The sequence below is a fragment of the Bombus fervidus genome, chromosome 18 (assembly GCF_041682495.2).
Source record: "Bombus fervidus isolate BK054 chromosome 18, iyBomFerv1, whole genome shotgun sequence".
NCBI classification, from domain to species: Eukaryota; Metazoa; Arthropoda; class Insecta; order Hymenoptera; family Apidae; genus Bombus; species Bombus fervidus.
The window spans coordinates 5,778,159-5,800,233 of record NC_091534.1 but is presented as its reverse complement, the minus strand read 5'-3'; the positions used below and the strand labels follow the sequence as shown (position 1 = coordinate 5,800,233).

General features: G+C 32.7%; 1 protein-coding gene across 2 annotated transcripts in view; it reads right to left on the bottom strand.

The window, feature by feature from the left end:
• Milt (trafficking kinesin-binding protein milt) overlaps positions 1–22,075 on the bottom strand; it is a 104,727-nt gene that overhangs the window by 70,413 nt on the left and 12,239 nt on the right. The window contains exon 2 of one of the 2 annotated variants that reach the window (XM_072020918.1): positions 18,475–18,682. In XM_072020918.1, the coding sequence (XP_071877019.1) occupies positions 18,475–18,682 (208 nt within the window). Of the gene's footprint in view, positions 1–4,728; positions 5,461–18,474; positions 18,683–22,075 lie in introns of those variants that run through there. The other variant, XM_072020919.1, reaches the window with a different exon arrangement.

The window sequence follows — 22,075 nt, the reverse complement described above, 5'->3', positions numbered from 1 at the left end:
AGCTGAATAATTAATTATCACTTAACATTAAAACCGATATAATTTAATTATTATTATAATTTATCTGTTATTATAAATAAAATATAGTATGCTCTATGTGATTTTCTAGCAGTTTGTTCGTATAAGCTTGCAAGATTTACACGTGCAAGATTTCCTTCAAACGAAACTATTTTCTGATGCATATCCGCTTGGAAGTGTCAGACGTTTTACACGTGTTTTACAATATGTTTATGAAATGAATTGCATGGAATGTTCTCTCGAGAAGTGATTATGACAATGCAGCTGGAAAGTATCTATTTTCTATACGATCCTCTTAATTTCTCATAGTGGGATCATCGAACCGTGATACGTATGCTTACAAAGACAGGGTCTAATATACTGATTTAATACGACAGGATCTAACAAGCTACGCTTAATTGCTGTGCCATGACTCGAAAAAGTGTTCTCAAATTTGTCTTGTTATGAATTATTCCATCAGATTGTTTGAGATTAGCAGGCGATAAAAAAAAAAAAAGAAAAAGGAAAGAAAAGAAAAAAAAGGGGGGGGACATTATCGTAGTTAATTATCTTAATCGTCAGCAGTGAAGTTTATTAATTACTAAATTATCCAAGTACGTTAAATTGAAAGCATGTGATATATATGGCGAAAGAAATCAAATTGCGTTGTAATAGAACAATTCTCATTGTCTAACGATCACTATGAGAAACACTGATGTAATCGATTCTACTGCATACTGTCAAGCTAAATTAACTAGAAATACAAAACCACTTATACCAACGCTCAATCTGATAGGCAATCATGCTTGCTTGGAATAATGCACGCATTTAATAGAGTGCACGATTTCTTCAGTGATTTTTTATTCGTATATAAAGCAATATTGCTTTTGAATACGGTTTAACAATTAGAATAGAAAGAAATTTTTTAATTCTGTCTAGATGAAATTTTTTGCTGTTAAATTGGTATTATAATTAGATGAAACGTTTGAATAATTGAACTACTCTAAATATGTATTTGTTGATAATTTGGAAGAAATGAAGTGAATTTAAGAGAAAATTAAGTACAAAGTCTTCTTGGTAGAAAAGAAACATTTTTCCTCTATAATTTATGTTCATGTTATATTTCTTTGTACAATATCAAACAATACCAAAGCAAATTTTTAAATTTCGAATAAGGCTGAACATTTTCAAATTTCAAGTAAGTTTGAGCACTTTCAAGTTTCAAGTAGGCTTGAACACATTCAAGTTTCAAATAAGCTGCAACATTGTCAAATTTCAAGTAAGTTTGAGCATTTTCAAATTTCAAGTAAGCTTGAACACATTCAAGTTTCAAATAAGCTGGAACATTGTCGAATTTCAAGTAAGTTTGAACATTTTCAAATTTCAAATAAGCTTGGGCATTTTCAAATTTCAAGTAAGTTTGAACATTTTTAAATTTCAAATAAGCTTGAGTCAACTTGAATACATTCAAGTCTCAAATAAGCTGGAACATTTTCAAATTTCAAATAAGCTTGAACATTTTCAAATTTCAAGTAAGTTTGAGTATTTTCAAATTTCAAGTAAGTTTGAGCATTTTCAAGTTTCAAGTAAGCTTGAACACATTCAAGTTTTAAATAAGCTGAAACATTTTCGAATTTCAAATAAGTTTGAACATTTTTAAATTTCAAATAAGTTTGAGTCAACTTGAACACATTCAAGTTTCAAATAAACTTGAATATTTTGAAATATCAAGCAAGTTTGAACATTTTCAGATTTCAAATAAGCTTGAGTCAACTTGAATACATTCAAGTCTCAAATAAGCTGGAACATTTTCAAATTTCAAATAAGCTTGAATATTTTCAAATTTCAAGTAAGTTTGAGCATTTTCATGTTTCAAGTAAGCTTGAACACATTCAAGTTTTAAATAAGCTGAAACATTTTCGAATTTCAAATAAGTTTGAACATTTTTAAATTTCAAATAAGTTTGAGTCAACTTGAATACATTCAAGTTTCAAATAAGCTGGAACATTTTCAAATTTCAAATAAGCTTGAACATTTTCAAATTTCAAATAAGCTTGAACATTTTCAAATTTCAAATAAGTGAAAATTTCTACAATTCCGATAAAGGGTGATCAAAAAATTGTTTTGGTCTCATGATTTTAGGATGGAACATTGTGCCTAATGATGAAATGAAATTGTCAAGTTGAATTGACTATTAATTTCTCAGACACAGGAAGTTAAAAATATGAAAATTCATTAACCACGTTAGCTCATCATACGCTTCGATCTACAGACTTCTATAGTTAAGAAATTGTTGCCAGACCTTCAGCCGATTGCTAACAACGAACTCGAATTTAGATTTTCAAAATTCACAATGACCCATTCAACATAGCGATGCAAATAATATCCCCAAAGAATGTCCTAATATTCATAAAATTTTCATTCAAAGAACTCTGATGCTAAAAAGTTATAAAGGAGTTTTCAAACTTAAAGCAATATTTAGTAACAATAATAATTTTAATAGTAATTACTCTAATTATAATAATTACTTACTATTTTAATAATGATTTATTTTATCATAACGAAAAGCTTATGTGAAACAGCTTATTTGAAAATTATACTTGTCGGTAAAGTTAAAACCAGACGAAAATTAATCGCAGAATATTACTACAAACGCTGAAGTGGTAACTTTCCGACTGTTGGCACAGTCACATTATATCAATTATACGATTCCTTGGATATGGCAATATTATGTGATTCATGTACATACCCAATCCTCATATACATAACGTATCCGTCGTCATTTCCAAGGAACAAAAGCAAGAAAAATAAATAACCCTATAGCAGGTGTTTTTTTTTAAATATATCACCCGCTATATTGAACCAGCCATATGAATTTTCTAAACCTAAGTTCAAATTCGATATAAGCAATCGGCAAAACCTCTGACAACAATCTTGTTAATTACCAGACTGACATAAACGTACATCGTAATGTACGAGCTGTCGCGTTAATGAATTTTCATATTTTTCACCTGCCGTATCTCTCGGAAACGAATTGTCAGCACAGCTTGAAAACTTGTTGCGATTGATGTCCCATCGTAAAGTACGATTCGACGCAAAATTCGGATCCACTCTTCGAAAATTTCTATTTTTTTTTTAACAGTCGATCGAATGTATCGATTAATAAATTAGTAACATAATAATTTTCTTATCAAAATTAATAGTATGATCAAATAGGTTTTTGCATGCATAATATTATTTTTGTTTGCTTATTATGTTGTAATAATATATTGTACGGTTATCTGCTGGTTGGCTCAACAGAGTCAGTTGTAAACGTAAAATAGATATTAAAAAAGAATGTTGTATAATTAAAAATAAAAAAAGGTGTGTTATATAAGCATAGGATCATAAATATTTCCTTACGAAGTTATAACAATAGCGAAATTATAAGTGACTGGTTTCCTCCTGTCTGATTCTGCATGGAAATGGATGTGAATTTTGTATTTATTAGAACGGCAACTTCAATCGATCGAACGAGAATCCAGTCACTTATAACTTTCGTATTGTTGTTGTCACTTTGTGATAAAACGTTTACGATCTTACGTTTGTATAACATTTTTTCTTATTTTTGATCGTACAATTTGGCGGGATAGAAATGAGACACCTTGTATATATTCTTTACGAACATAACCTATTACCACATATTTCTACGTAGAAGAAGTTATTAATTACTTTTCATTTCCTCTAGCGAAGCTAAATGCGAGGAATTGTAAAGTTAGAATTATTTCTATTCGCAAACGTTTTTACATATTTCTAGAGACACTTTGGTATACATATTTATGAGATATTTAAGTACATATTCCAAAAAGACTGCAACGCTGGTATAAGTAGATAACTTTCTATAAGATGCTTTACCAATTGCTAATACAGACGCTAATACAAGAAACATGACTTACGTTAATTAATTGTAATAAATGTCAAATTGCATTTTTTTCACATTTGCTAATACATATACTACGATATATTAAATCTGGTATCGCTTCCCATTTCTAGGCAATGTGTACAAATTTGATTGTATATGAAAGACTGATTTTAATATATAGGTTACATTTATTAAACATTTCCCTCGAGGAATTAATCGTAAATACTGTGGAATGAATAAAAAAAGAAAGAACTTATTGAACATATATGTTCAATAATTTCAGAAAAATTATATATACGTGATTTATTAATAACAGCCAATTGCTCCCACATATGTAAATACGTATTCTTTTATCGATCGTACTTTAAATATCAAATTAACGTCATGCCACGTAAGAGTCATATATAGCTAGAATTCTCGTATTCGTTTCCTATTTGTTGAAAAGTATTTTAAGTGTGTTATTTCTCAAGGAAAATTATTTAAAGATACAAAATTATATAATCGAAGGGAAGCTCTTCATTTCCCGACAAACGAAAATAAGCGTTTAAGTCGTAAAATACTCTGACTTTTGAAAACAGTACAGGTTTATGTAATGTTGTCAGTGCTGCCACCTAGCAGCGTGAGCACGATACAAAGCAAAATACAAAATCGGTCTCTGTCGATAATAATAATAAAGCTCTATCCACATTATGTACATAGATGGATGATCGTGAACCGAACGAAGACATTCGAGATTTAACGACACAAAATACGCAGCTCAGAACTGAATAAAACAAAACAGTTTGAACGTAAATTAAAAAGTGGAAAGAATGCCTGGTAAAGAATCGTACCGTTTCTCCATTTGTTAAGAATGCTTTCCTTCTTTTCCAGGATTTTTTTAAGTCTCGCAGGGCCACTGGGCCGACTAGACTCGGCACTTCTTAAGTACATAATCATTAATTCTAACTCATTTTAGACACGAACCTCTCTATCTTTCTGAACACAATCACTTCAATGCTTAATTATATTTAGAATATTTTTTCACTCGTGCAATATTATTGTTCACTTATCCACATGTATTTATTGTCAGTGGATACGTAGCTTTAATTTCTTTTTATGTATATATTACAACCTGTTAGATATGCTTTATATTTGGCACATAAAGTGCATGACTACGTAAACACCAAATAAAAAGCTTTACGATACCGAGCGAGTTACAATCTTATTTATCGGTATCAAAAAGTGCGAAAAGGAAGAAAATGAAGGAGAAACTGAGAAAAATGACCAACAGATGTTCGTAATGTCAATGTAATTGACTTTTCGCAGTCGATATAATGTTACGAACGTTCCAATGACATTATGCTGCATTGAAAGAGGCGATGAGCACACATCTTTTATGCCATATCTCTAATTTATTTATACGGTAATTGTTATTTATAATTTCACAGGACACTTCTTCTAGTCGAAAAATGTAACGTTAAAATTTCTCACAAAATTTATGATATCACCAATACTTCAATTTGCAACGAGTTCTTATTAAAAAATAGAATTGGTGAAATTGAAATTCTGCAGAGTGAAGGAAACGATCAGACGGATTCGCGAGTCGAGTGAGAACTTAGTGCTCGAACAGACCGAACAAAATAGCACAAATCTATTGGCTCGTGGCCAATCTTGTTTCTTTACGAACCCTGAATAGGTTGATCGAAAAACATCGATTTTTATAAATTTTATTCGCCATCGTTATTTTTTTATTATTTCGCACCTCGCAGTAATTCCATTTCGCTAACGATCGAATTTACCGAAATTTACCGGGCAAAAAAAAAAAATCTCGCGAATCGGGTCGACGAATTTTTAGATTCTAGAACCGATGACGTTCCCACGGGATAAATATAATTTTTGCAAATAACTATTCCTACAGCGACTCGTATATTTTTCATTTCGTTTCAATATTACGAGTTTTTGTAATGTTCAATTAATTTTCATTTAATTCTAATGAAGTTTACGAGCTAAACAACAGGACGCTGTTCTAGGAAAATTCGATTCTGCGAATCTTTCGTAACTTATTTTCCTCGTTTTCCAACACATCTTCGCGATAGATCGATCAACATAGAAAATTGTGAAAATCTTCGAATCGGTCCACGTTAATTAATTCACCAGCTTATTATCGGTAGACCGCGGAACCTTACAAGAATTTTTAAAATACCAAAATACATAAGATGTAACATTGCAAAAACAGACAAAACATTCAAATAACATTACAACATAGTACTTCTTATACTTAACAGGAAAATAAAATATCTGCCTAGGTTCTACCATTTTAATCGTGCTCGTGAAAACGTCAACTTGCATAAAGATCCCTAATCTACTTATCGGTATTATATTCAGCATTAGACAAATGGACGCTAAAGTAGGAGAGCGTAAAATGACCGACCCTTTATAGGTCGGTTATTTTTAGAGCCACGCAACGAAGTACGTTAGTTATTTCGGCATCACCGTCAGAATCGTAAAATTATCTCGTCAGCTGATTCGAAACACCGTATACCTGCTTCAAATGCTTGGAACACTGCTTAGGTGAATGGTCATAGTAACTTACGTCAGTGGGCGAATTTAAATGTTCCAGCTACATCGAAAACCAGAAACTACACTTATCAAATATGGCGCATAAGTGTGGAGCAAATATGTCAGTGCTATCACAGTCGCGTTAAATCTAAAGCTTTGTCTGATAAAGAAGATTTCAGACGATCGATACCATTGACAATATTATTTTGAAGCTATTTATTTATTCATAGCTGTATTTTTATTACAACTCGCAATAAAGCAAATGTGTGGAGATTTTAATTGAAATAAATAAATAAAGTAGCTTTATTTTCATTGGCTGTAGCTTCTTCCTTCTCGTTGTTTCATTGGCTGTAGCTTCTTCCTTCTCTTTGTTTCATTGGGCTGAACGGTAGGATCGTTTCGTTTTTACGGACAAACCGAAGCATATCTTGTTTCCTCTACGTCTATTGTTTACCATCGACGTACGCGTTTAACCTTTCGATGACTTTTCGTTATCCTTGTGATGATGTCGTTATTCTATTGGCGTATAATCGCTCGGTTCTCCAAAACAGACGAGTTCTAATCGTCGAGCTAGTTTTGTAACGAGCACAATGAGTAATAGCGTGGCGTGGAAGATCGCGAGAATATGGTAGATGGGGTAGAACATCCTATTTAAGTTGCACGGATATTTGTCGCGTGACGTTTAACACGTGTAGTCTTATGTTGTGAACTTATGTGGTGAACCATGTTTGAGCTGGTGCCACGCCAACGAGAAACAAATATTTGAGAAAATGTTTGCTTTACACTTTACAGTTAACTGTTAACTAATCATCGATAGACCAAATCAGAGCAATTAAATCGAGCTTGATAGTTTAGACTCTTGCGTTGCCTTTGTGAATCATGTTTGAACTTGTGCCAGGTCAACAAGAAACAAGTACTTCCGAAAATGTTTGTTTTCCACTCTACAGCTGACTGTTAACTGATCATGTATGATACCTGATTACAACTAAATTAAAGCGAGGTTAACAGCCATTGTTTAAGGTTAGGTTCATGTGGCTACGAAAAACAGAATGAACTTCCTGTTCAACCCAATAAGATATTTTTTGACAACTTATTTAATAGTTAATAGAATAATTGATATTGTTTGAAATTTTCTGTAGCACTTGTAGATTAATATTTTAGTTTAAGTGGCCTATATCAAGTTGACCTTCGATTTTCTAAATTTTAAACTTTTTATTATTGTTCCAAGTTACTCCACACATTTGCTCCAAAGAAATAATCATCTGTTTCTAAAGATTACAGGAACAACGCCAAAAAAGTGAATTCTTAACCTGCCCATTTTTTGATAATGGAATATTTAAAAATTGCTGTAGATTGTTTTAGTTGTTCTGAACATTGCTACAAGCTATCGTTTAAATATGGTATTTAGATTAGGAAATAATTTAATGAAACTGTACCCATAAGATAATGGATATTTCTCCCCAGTTTCACATATACATATACATATATACATATACATAATATGTATATATAATATATATATAACATATAATTAATAATAAATTGTAGAATATATAGAAAAATATATATATAGAAATATATATACATACATATTTGTTAAACTGAAGAGAAATGTCCATTGTCTTATGGGTACATAATTGTGTACTGTACAAGTGAACATTGTGTATATATGTAAAAGGACATTGCTCTCCTATATATATATATATATATATATATATATATAATACATATTATATGTAATATTATTACTTTGTATAGCATATATTGTACAAATAACAAAGTAAAATAACTAAGAACTAAATGTCTAGCATGATATAATAATTACCAATTTACAATAAATTGTATAACATATATTGTACAGTACAATGTATTTGTAAAATATATATTATACAAAGTGATATATATATATAATACATATTATATTATACATTATTGCTTTGTACAGTATATATTATACAAGTAGCAAAGTAAAATAACTAAGAACAAAATGTTCAGCATTATACAATAATTAGCAATTTACAATAAATTGTATAATATGCATTGTACAAGTAACAAAGTAAAATAACTAAGAAGAAGTAAATGTTTAGCTTTATTAATTATTTAGCTGACAGGATTCAGGCACCTCACAACATATTTAAACAGCATACACAAACAGGTAGAAAAGAAGAAAAAAGGTGCAAAATTGAAGATGAAGAAGGATTTCTCAGCACAATTTTCCCTTTCCACGTAAATATACAAGACAATACCACACGCATGAACTACATACACACATTACAGATAAAGGACATATTGCATATTGACTGAGTAACAATAATAGTAAGTTAAGCAGCGATTGTAGAAACTACACAAAAGCGGAAACAATTGGAGAAACAGTTTAATGCAGGCATACAGTGCCCTAAATAATTATAAACTCAATCCTATCGTTCGTAATATTAAAACAAACGTTGACGAAACTATTTTGACAAAACAAATTTATATAATTTTATATCATAATAAAAAAAAAAAAAAAAAACGAAGGATACAAGAAAGAAAAAATTTTTTTCTTTTCAAGTCCTGTAAAAATGAAATTTTCTCTGGAAATTGTGTTTTTCATCGTGAAAGAAATATAAACTCAATGTAAATTTTCTTACGTCTTCGTTAGATATTTTTTTTTATTTTTTATTTTATTTTTTTTATTTTATTCTTTCATTTCTGATTGCTTTTATTAATCTGTTAGATACGCTATACACTATCTTATCTAATGTTTTGTTTTGAATAAATTTCCCATCCACGCGGATTTTATTCGTTTTTTAAGTTCAACAATATTTTTTATACTACTTCTCCTGATCGTAAATTTCTCTCGCTAGAATTCCACGCAGCTTGTCGATAACGTTCAGACGAGCAATCGATGTTGGCCATGGGAATAATTCTATTCCGAAATCTCGAAGCCACTTTTTTATACTCGCGGCTATACGAACACCAGCGTCGTTTATTTCAGAAATTATTTTTTCCTTCTCTATTTCGGTTATGAAAGGCAATAATTCGCCATCTAACATCTCCCGATATCTTTTAATTTACTATTTACAATTTACTATTTAAGAAAACAATTTCTCTTAACTACGATGCTTATATCCACACACGATGTTTTTTTTTTTTTTTAATGTTGAAAAAATAACGCAGGAAACATTTGATTCCATAATTATTCACAGCACAGTATACTATATATACATATGTATATATAGTATGTGTGCTGTATGTGTTATACAGGGTGTCATGGCGCACAAACCGACAGAAGGTAAATCCATGTGAAAAAATAAGTCGAAGATATGGAACGACGTGTCTTCTACGAAGTCCCATTTTCGAGGAAATCCAGTTTGCAAATTTATGTATAATCAAGTATAATTGAACGTGGCTAATTGCGGATTGGACAGGAGTAAATAATCGGTAGGAAGTTGTTGTACGAGCGAAAATAAGTCGAAAATGTAGAATGAAGTTTTTGCACCAGACGCTTCGTTTCCGAGGAAAATAAACCAAAAGCTTGATGGTAGACGAGCGCTAGCCCAGTTCTTAATTAAACGTGTTCATACTCTATGTTCTTCGGAATGAAGCCTTAAACGAAACAACTTCATTCCACATTTTTCACTTATTTCCGCACGGACTCCGTGCATTTGCTTCCACGTTGATAAATTGATCCTCAAAAATTGCGAATCTTATCTTTATTTATGAAACCATTCAAATTAAACAAAGAATATGGCAAAAGTAACAATCGATATCGCGGAGATAAGATAACGGCAATAGCAGGAAGCAAACTAGGACGTTTACTATACTATTTATAGTAATAGAGAAAGATATTTGGTAATACAGAGATCACGTAATTCGAAACTTCCATTTAAAATACACAGGTAACCTGATAGGTTTTCAAACTCATTTCTCTCGAAAACGAAGCTTCGAACAAAAAAATGTTATTCTCCTTTCTCGACTTATTTTTTATTATTTTTCCACGTAGAATCGCCACCCGACCGCTCGTACCATGCTTTAGAAGACACTCTGTATATTATTACATATTTCCCCATAAGGCTGACACAAAAGACAAAGCTAAACAGCAACGTGGATACTACATATTAGTATAATTACAAACTGATACCAAATAAATGATCGTTAAAAAAGAAGAAAGAAAGAGAAAAAGTCTAAAAGAAAGACGAAAAAATGATATTCTATATTTCTTTCCTATTTTTTCACAAGGGATCGTTCCTCACAGTTCGTTTGACGTACATATATATATATATAACGTATATATAGTCAAATGTACGTACAATAGCAAATAAAAGAAAGCTTAAAATTGATACACTACAGATTTTAGTAACTTTTGTTACCGAATATTTCCTGCCATATCGATAACGATCATCTATTCTGCAGTATATGTACACTGTACTTATCTGCTGTTCTTATTAGTCGATTACGGATGTTTACGCGTCTTTCTAGGAAATTTAACCTAACCCCAAAAATCTCGAGAGTGCGTGTAATACGTAAGAACATATGCAATATTTAAAACGAGGCACCTACTGTGATATTAGGTACACGAAACAAATTTCCATTTAGTTTCCATTTCTTTAATTATCCCGATAAAAACGTGAAATTGCATAAACATGCACAGCCTGCTAGTTACTTATAAATTCATCTCGCAAAATTACCATGTCGGTTTCTGCTTCTCATTTTCTAAACTTTCCTTTGCCCGCCGCATGATAAATATATAAGTAATATTCTAAAAATATCACAAAAACATTTTTATCCATTGATCAATGGTATTCAAAACTTGCAAACGTTTATCGTTACCGATAACAGGTAACCGTAAATTTACAGCACTAAATTAATTTCATATCGATTGATTTCGAATTGGCTACGGTTATTTCACTCGAATTATTTTCCTATTTTATTGATTTAGATGACGAAGTTTTCACTTGGTTGCAATGGCGCCACCGATTTTCTATAGGAATATTCTACAGGAAACAGGAAGCTTCGCAAATCTCGTTTATTCTCCTTAAACGAGGAAAATTATTCGTTTATGCTAGTTCGATGTCAAAATGCCTTTATGGAACGATGACTATAACGAAGAAGTGGTAGACGATGACAACGGCAACAATGATGATGATGATGATAATGATGATGATGATGATGATGGGTATAATGATGATTGTGATGGTGATGGTAATGATGATGATGATCGTAACGATAATGATGATGATAATGACCGAGAGAAGTAATCATCATTTGCCGGCGGTGAATGTCGTTTGCCATGGAGGTTCGCAGACCACCATAAAATACTCGTTCTCGAGAACAGAGGGGATAGTTGCTTCTTTGAGTTCAAGAAGATTAGAGCACTTCTTTCATGCATGAATCGCACCCGAGAACTTCTCATCGAACGTGGAAACTTCATCTGCTCGGATGAATTCAGTGATTGTATTAGAGTGCTGAAAGTGTTTACGCGGGAAACGATCGCGAAGAATCTGTCGGCAAAATAATTGTCGAACCTGTGACATTCGCTTCCGTGAATTCTAACTTATTCTGTGACTTGTGAACATTGCGTCATTCGTAAAGTTGCATCTGTACTGTTCGTAATTGAGAACGCAGGTAAGTGGTTAACACACACATCGCTAACCGGATTTCCATTACCCAGGATATTAGGTGCTAACGACTAATTTCCATGAAAAATCAGTTTGTATACTGTAGGACGTCACGCGTGCTTTACGTGAATTATCGTGCAAGTTTTCATTCGTATTCGGCATTCGAATCGATACGTATTCTATGGTGTATTACGTAGTAGCATTTCCGGTAACTATGGGACAAGCCATAGCGTTCAGACGGTAGAAGATTAATTTTTTCTTCATTGAAAATTAACTTTTATCGAGGAAGAAAAATTTCGTTAGCAAAGATTGAATGATTTCGAGTGATGCGTCATGTGGTGCGTGTTTTTTTTTCCGAAAGCAGAGACGTTTGAAAGATTTCAAGGTCATCTGTCTTGTTTCTTTTTTTTTTCTTGGATGAAACTATATATTTTACTGTACATCGTTTGATACGTTTGTCATTTCCTACAAAAATGTATTCAGGTACCTGGATTGTAAAATGGTTGATTTAAGAGATATTTGAATCGTAATCTTGCAATGAAACTTTGCATGTGAGGAACAAGGAAAAACGCAGAGTAGAATGCTTGTGTTTCCGCTTTCTTTATCTTGCGAAGACTAAATCTGACGAAATTAGAATTGAAATATCTTTCGAACTAAGCATCCTTCGACACAAGTAGTTTCATATTTCTTGAGAATTAAAGAATGCTTCATAAAAAATTAGCGTGTTTCGGTTAAAAAAATGAGCGTCATGGCACTTTGCAAGTTTTTTCTCAAACTTCTTTTTGGTACGAAGTTATAGTTATACTGTTTCTATATGCCAGAAACACCTTGTATACAGTACGTTCTGTGTAACCGGGACCGTTCAAATATTCGAAAAAATACGAAAAGATGTTCCAGATAAAAGATGTATCGTGTCGAGGCAGACACACTGTGCTTTTATCCATTTAACCGGTGACATCGAAGTATAATATTAAAATAAAATATTGACATTTGATTATAATATTGAAATTAAAATGTAATATTAACAGTAAAATTTTTCATTCAAAAATCATTTTTGTTACATATTTTTATAGCTGATTTACAGACGTTTTCAAAACACTAGACACTCGTGTCTTTTGCATCACCCGTTATCGAGATATGAATTTTAAAATTCGATGTGCCGCCGGCATTAACGTTACCGATGCACACCACGCGGCGCGTGAAGACGTTTCTCGTAACACTGCTACTGGCAAGGTATTGCCGAAACACAAGATTACGATTTTCTAATGTATCCAAAGTAGTCGATCAGTTCTCAGACTCGGTTACTTTTAGGTAATTGTTCGTATCGAATTTCTTGTATGTTGAATTTAAAAGATTATTTGTTTCGAGAGTTTAATTGTTTATCTTGCAATGTTTCAAAAACATCTGAGCGTCGGCTACGAGAATATGTAGTAAGGAATGGGGTATCCGTTTACGAATTTTAATGTCGCGTTTACATAACGTTTCAAGGTCGTTGCAAGATATGTGACCCTTGATGTTATATAAGTTTTGTCCGAAACATTTTTTGTATCATTAATATTTTTTCAGATATTTGAGTATCTTTACATTGAGATTAAACAGAACACAGTGTATTATTGTAGGTGGTGTGTGTTATATGTAGCGTATTATTCGGTATCCGAATTGATACGCACTATGAATACATTTGTATCATAAAAACACGTTGCCAGAGTAGAATTCGAAGCGTGTACAGTTACATTAATATTCGGATACAGCACTATCTCTCTATTTTATTGCTCTGTATAACAGAGAACGATTTAAATACGCAATCACTTATTCCTCCACAAATGTGAATTATTTATTGTAGGTTAGAAATCAGACAATATAATAGTCATAAGATAAATCTTAAGAGTTATGGTATAAAAGGTAATATTTTTAATTAAAGAAATATTTAATACGAATAACTATTACAAATGATGAAGGTTTGTTGGATAACCGGCAATAATTACCGATCGCGGGAATTTAATGTAAGTTACCGATAACCATTGTCGATAACCTGAATTGTATTTTGGCTACCGATAACCATTATCGATAACGAAAAATACTTTTTCGTTACCATCAAGCAATGCCCATGATAAAAATTTTGTCTATTTACATTCGACTATCGTCGATTGTTATTAACATTATCGACAATTAGTACATATTCATTGACAACATAAAAAAGACATATATTTTACTAAACAAAACTCTATTCGTTTTCTTAATGTAAAACTTAAACATATTCTATTAAGCAAGAAAAAAAAACGGTATGAAAATATACGAAACAAGGAATACGATAAAAAATATTGTAGTACAATATTTTTATTAACACTTGTATTAATATACTAATTAGTAAGTAATGTTAATAACAACTGATAATAGTCGAATGTAACGAGACAAAATTTTTATCGTAGACATTGATTAGTGGTAATTAAACAAAAATTCAGGTCATTTATATTGGTCACTAACAATCAAAATCAAATTTTCGTCATCAATAATATTTACTGGTAGCCAAAAGAAATTCTATCATTCATAATAACTATTTTTAATCAGAAAAATTAAAAATTAATATTTTTTGTTCATTTAATTGTTTGAGAAATTTCTTTGAGATTTGTCGATAACCGGCTTCCGTTCAAATAAAAATTGATTTTTGCTCGATCACATTTTCCCAAAAAATATTTAAAATGGCTGTTGTTTTGTATCTCTGTTGAAAATACGCGAACAAGAAGTTGTTCATACAATAATGTTTAATTGTACAATTGTTGAATACTGATAGATTAGAGAAAGCATAATATCATAGTATCAGATATTATTTTTAAATGGAATTATTTAACGTTAATAAATTAGAATAGTAATATTAATATCCACAAATTAATACGAACAAATTTGAATTGTTTAATAAAAATACGAATAGATTATTAATAAAAGCGTTATAGGTGATTTTTTTGTACAAGTAAATAGTTTTTTTTTTTATATAAATAATAAAATAATTTGCAAAATACATCTTTAACAGAAATTCTCTTTACTTCACGTCACACTAATATCAGGACACTTGTTCACGTTCTATGATTTGGCAATTCTTAAAAAGTGCTTCGATCTGCGAAATAGATTTATTTTGTGTAATTATTTTGCATAATTAAGGGTAACAAAAATTAACATCAATGTCCTTATTGTATACCAAGATTTAGATCAAATTTAACTTGTCACGAAAACGAAAGAATGCCAAATTGCATTGCCACTGCATGACGCAGAAGTTTTGATAGAAGACAGCTTGCAATTTATTATGGAGAAAAGGATAAAAGCTTCGTGAAATTGCACAATTGTTAGTACTAGCCGTAGCAGATATTATTAAAAATATGTACAACGATGACCGTATCGAATTTAAAAAACAACGAGGACCTCTTTTTTGTTAAAAATTTATTGTACAATTAAACGTTATTACTAATTGAACAATTGAATATCGAAGAAATTGTTTACGTATTTTCAAGCCAAAGTTGTACAGAATAACGATTGAATTACTCCATAAATTATACAATAATACAATTATGCAAGATAACCACAATTTGTAATTGCAATTAAAATGCAATTACAATATGCAATTGAATAATGTAATTAAAAGATATAAACAAAAGACTAAGTCACTTGTGAAATAAATAATAAATTGGATTATTGCAATTTAATATTATTTATACATATGTGCATGTAGTTGTTGAGAATGTCCACCTTGACAACATATTTCAAGGTCATTGAAATCAGCCAGGTATGTCGTTTTCTGTATCATTATTAAATTAATAACAGAGCTACTTATTTATTATTCTAAACTATCTACATAATTTCCTGAACACATATCAGGTAAAAGAATATTTTTTAAACTTATATCCTGATTAATTCAAGCAATTAAGATTAATATTTAAAACCAGTAGATCTGTCGATGAACTGTGTAAATTTTAATATAAATTTAGAAAAAAATAATTAAATTAAAATATTTGTTGACTTTAGAAAAAAATGACAAGTATGCTGGCATATCATAATTTTTTCGTTAATTTATATTATGATTATATTAATATATTAATATGCTATAGCATCCAAGTATTTATGAGTATATATGTAAGTACAGTAGCTCACAAAAGTATTTAAATACTTGCAGAAGCTTGTTACAAGTATACTTTTACGAATATATTTTATGTGTTATAAAAAAACATCTTGAAATTTTATTAACACTATAATTGGACACGACTATATCACGATAATTCCCAAATTGTAATATTTAAAATTTGAAACATGAATCTGAAAATATATATTATATAGATGTTACAATATATCTACTACAAGCATATATGTATTTCTATATTAATAAACGACAGCATTCCTTATATTAATAAGTCACCATATTTAATGCCATCATCTTTAGCAATAACTATGTGTATGTTTAATACCACTGTTGTATACTAACTTTCTACTATTAATAAGTGTATGTTTGCAGTAAATGTTTCGTAACTTCTATATACATTTCCAGATTCGTTTCAGATTTTACCAATGTAATCGGACTTAGAGATGTAAGGATGCATAGAATGCACGTGCTATGCAAAACAATATGTATGTGCTCGTAAAAATATAAATTTGCATAAATTAGGTGGTAATACAGGTGGTATTCTGAATTTAAGATCATCTCAAGGTCATAATATAGCAGGTCATTCAATTCGTCTTGATGTCAACTACTACTCAGAACATATGATGCCATTAAATTAAGTCCAGGTGATCTTAACTTTTCATTGAAAACATTTTTTTAGAAATTCTTGATATCCAAATGTGCAGACTAAAAACTACCTTTTGTTTCAAACATGTTCCCGGCTTACTATCGAAAATGCCCAAAAAATGGCGGTTCATCTTGCAGGGTACATAACAGTTTAAATGAATTGAAAATGTGTGTGTGTTAGTAACAAGTTTCAATCTCGTATTTTATTGATTGTGTGTAATAATAATAAAAAAGTTGGTTACCTAGTTTTAGTTTTATTCCAAATTTTATCAATTTTTTTAACTAACAAGAAACTTGGAAAAAATTAGGCATGACTCATTCTAGCAAAAAGCAACATTATGTATGTATTTTCGTCCAGTCGCGGGGAGACGGTCGCGTTAGAGCGCGTCAACGGGAGTCGTAAATTCCCGCTACGATTGCACGAATCGACACCACGAATTAGACGATCCCCTTATTTCTTGTGGGAGAATAAGGGGTGATTGGGTTGGAATATAACTGGACTTCACAGTTATATTATATATATATTTATTTATACTGGATTACACTACTTGATGTGAACAGACCGTGATTGGAAAGCGTGTTGATGAACCCGAAGGTTGCTAGACGTGGTAGTTATAGAGGCGAGAACTTGACTGACATGTTAGAACTTGAAGTTGACTGTCCGAGGACTAGTAGAATGGTGGACTTGACTGTCCATGGGATTTTAGAGCAGTGCTTGACTGTCTGAGGGTTAGTAGAACAGTGATTGACCCGTCTCGTACTATTTAGGAAGAAAGCTCGTCGTGGGTGTATCCTTGATGAACTAAGAACGCAGATTCGTAGTTCACACTTTTCGGTAGAAAAGTGAGGGTAACGATCCGCGATGCCCATTGGGTATTCCCAATGTTAATGAATTAAATACGAGGGGACAGTCCTCGGCAAATATGAATCACGTTTGTTTCTGTCCTTGGGAAAAACCCACTACCTCGCTGGGCAAACCTTCGCTTTCTCCGTAATGAGTACGAGCGTGCAATAAACCTAAGGACCCATTTAAGGGACCACTCATAGACCGAATGTATGCAAAGAATATAACTTTATTGTTAACAGATGTGGGCTATGGTGATTCCTTGGGTTTATTGCGGGTCAGTGTGACGATGTGCAGGCCTCGGCGGCCTGACCATGAGGGACGTCGCAGGTACCGACTCACGCGACGTAACAATGTACTTGCTACAACAGCTATTTGCGTTGGTCATAGCGCGTTATTGATAATGATTGTGTAAAAAAAAAAAGATATTGTTGAAACAATAGTTTGTTAAGGTCGTTAATATGTGAGCGTCGATAAAAGAACATAAAAACACCACCAAGTGGATTCAATGTTTATCGATAAAAGATCTTCCGATAAAGAAATATTAAAATTATGAAAAATGAGGGAAAAGAAAAAGACAAAAAAAAAAAGAGAAAAATGGAGATAGTGAAGATAAGTATGTACAGTCGGTCACAAAAGTGTCCGTTCATCCTTTAGAAGAAAAAAGCTTTTTAAGAATTGGACCAAATGACTCGAGTCTTTTGAAGAAGTTGGAAGGATTAGCTTACTAGACGACGTGTAAAGAAAATTTTGAGAAAAATGCAATTGGTTGGAATTACGAGGAGAATAGTAGAGATTGGTCTTTGCAACTTTGGTCACTCACCAGTGATGGTTTCGACATCCTTGGTTATCGGTGGAGGAGGAGCAAGAGGGCCTGATATTCTATTCCTTGGTGACCGAAGAGCCTGTAGGGCGGCCCTTGCTGTAGGCGAGACTTTCGATCGAATCGAAGCCTCGGGCCCCTTGGGAGCCGCATCCTCCACGGCGGCCAGCTTGGACGCTGTGGCGACGAAGGGTATCGCCTCACCTTCCTTCACGGACAACCACACATGCAAAGAAACAAAATAAATAACAAATAATTACATCACATATTTTCGACAACATTCAACAAACAGCGAATAATTTGAAATTCCTTAAGAACGATGACAAACGGGTCGACTAAGACCCATTGTCCACGAAAGCGTCGTTTCAGAGAAGCGTAGGCATAACCTTATTAAGTCCACACTATCAGACAACTTTCCACAGACACGTGTTGCTGCCAATTAAAATTTGTCTTTCATGGAAAATCCGTAGAAAAATAGATTTTGATTGGCTGCGTCACGTGTTTATGGAAAATTGTCTGATAGTGTTGACTTTGCTTCAGATCTGACAATACGCCTACGCCGTCGATGTTCAAACTATGAAGTGTACATACATTTTGTAACATTAATAAAATGTCGGGCAACGAGATAGACGCTTTCATCCTGAATCACTAGAACTGTCGTTTCACTAGAAGCTGCAACGCACGTTTAGCTACTGACTGGCAATGTTAAAGCCACACTTGACCAAAACTCTTTCGTGTATATTGTTTTACAACACGATATATAGAGGTATATACAGGTCCCAAAACTTCCCTGGTGGTGAATCTCACAATTAAGTAACCTGTGTTTCTGCAGTCCGCCACCAACAGCGTTGCTGCAGAGTAGTCAAAATAGAGGACAGAAGGTTATAATTTTTCATCTCCTAAAGCGAAGTCATAAATAGAATTGTTTATAGATAAATAACGTATACCCATTTATAAAGTATTATAAAAACTATAAAATATTCATTGTATTATTTCCACCACGTGTTATTCTGTTGAGATTGTTGACTACTCGACATCAGCGCCCTGTGTATGGTGGACAATATAAGAAACTTTCTGTCCTCAAATCTGAAACTACCCCCACCACGGAAGTTTCAGGACCTGTTTATACCATAGGGTTTTACAACACCACTGCATAAAAGCGTACTTACGGTCTACCTACATTAACGCGTAACGAGGTATTTTAATAAATCCCTTTGTGCAAAGATCGACTAGCTCAATTGACGATCGACTAAGAGATCGATTGGCAAGGAGTGCCAGGTATAGAATCCTAATTAGTCAGAAAATCTATAAAGTTGTATTCAGTGGACGATTCAACACAGCTAAGTTTTATTAACCTACACAACTACATTATTGTGTTCAGAGAGATCGAACTGGTTCAGAACTGAACCGATAGTATGAACGCGTTTCTCGATTTACCGTCAATCAACCCGTGATTTTTCGAGTGTTGTTACGGCGCACAGTGGACTAAACAGCGATTCTACTTAATAAAAAATCATTTTTGATCATTTTTTATGAATTCTCAATTTTCGTACATTCCTAAAGCCCAATAGATCTTTAGATGAAATGAAATGAAAAGTAAGTAATAAGAAGCGATCATAGTGTTCCTTTTTCATTGACGCTATGACTTATAACTTACAATTAGTTTCTTTAAATATTTAGTAAATTATTGTATAATTTTGATCGATTAGTACGTAGATACTGTCCCATTGGACAATACCTGGGCTTGCATCTGTTCCTAGCAACACTGATTTATTGTGTCGTGATCAGATCCTCCGGATGTGCCTTCCCCGATCTTCAAGCTAAATTCAATATGTACAGGTTTCTGGCTAAGCTATCTGCATTGCTTTCGAGTCGAATTTTATATTTCTTTGCAAAACATTCTGTTTCCTCTTCGACTGTTTTAATACCTAAACCTATCCTAAGGTCATCGTTACCAACATACCCCGGGCCATTCGCAAATGCGCTATTATCGAACGCGTTGAACTCATAGTGTGAATACCCATAATCGAAACCATAGGATAGTAATTTGATCGAACCGAGATTTCCAGGCTAGCATCAGACCAAGGTCGGATCGTTACTCATAATGGGACTATCTACAGTCAAACTCGAAATGGGGTAACAGTTTGACCGAACCGAGAACGAATATTTACTATTTAATATCGTTAAAAGTAACAGAGATATCGCTTTGTAACGGAGTTAGATCGAACACTATACGAGTGTTAGCTACAACACTGAATGTACCACAGGACTCGTGTGCAGGTGCATTTCTACAACATACTGTTAAATTTTGGGGTGAGAAATGTCAAGTACTGTGTCATCAAAATGTACAATCATTTATGTTCAACACCCCTAGCGGTAAATGACCATTTCAGGTCCCTGATCGTACCGGATTTATTGCTCACCTCTGTACCTAATTCTACCTTTTGTACTATGCTGTTACAGAATCCTAGAGCGGAAACTGTTACTCGATGCATTTAATCTTCATAAGCTTAGTGAACTTATTTGATATAGGACTTTAACATGTTAAATGCCACGGGGGTCACCGGTGACCCAGGTACCAAGATTAGTAGAAATACATAATTTGAACAAATGTCAATAGTTATACATTTTGTATTATTACCGTCGTTACTACAATGGTGTGACAAAATTACTGCAGTATAAAACATATAAAAATAGTTTTATTTATACATGAAATATAGATCTATCATGTGCGCCCCCCACCAGTGGCTGTCGAACATGGAAAAACCCGCCTTTTCCGTGTTTTACATCAATGAACGATAACCCTAAGCAACGTTTCCACTCGAAAGATGTTTGATGGCAATTAAGGGCCTTGAGAGTAAAGGAAATAATGCTAAATCTTGTGAGGGTTCTTTAGGATTATTGCGGGTCCGAATAAGTATGATCGAGGGATGGATTATGATTTATGGTAGGTTGCAGGACGTAGCAACATAGAACAATTATTTAGCAACGCGAAGAAACAATATGAGATAATTGATAATCGCAAAAAATAAGTGAATCGAGCGAAATTGCACTACAGCGCGATGGGGGTCACCGGTGACCCCAGTGAGATAAATTCATTAATGATGATTATACATCGTAACATATCTCTTGTAGGTAATATTTCAACATTATATGTATCGTATAATAAAAAATTTATCGTGGTGCTACAGCCAAACCTTGTAAAACATTCAACGCGTTAAACGCGTCTTCCACCAAAACGTATTTTTATCACCTGGCGTAGGTAAAATCTCAAAATCTAAATGGCCCAGGTGGTAATATTGCACGTACTACTAGCTCTCATCGGTACAATAGCGCGTCTACAACTTAAATAGAAGTAGAATTTTTATTTTATTTCATGTTACAATAATATGCAAGAATTTCTGCATGAGAAGCAATTAACTTAAGTCACTGATACGTATGTCTATTACACCGGAACTTTTGTCTCTAAAAGAATCACAGACTGCTCAATAAATGGTCAAATCTCAACAATATTTTCGATCCACTTTGGAAGCATTATTTTTCTTTTGTGTTTGCCGCATCAAGCATTGTATTATATCTCTGTCATAATCAGCAATATAGC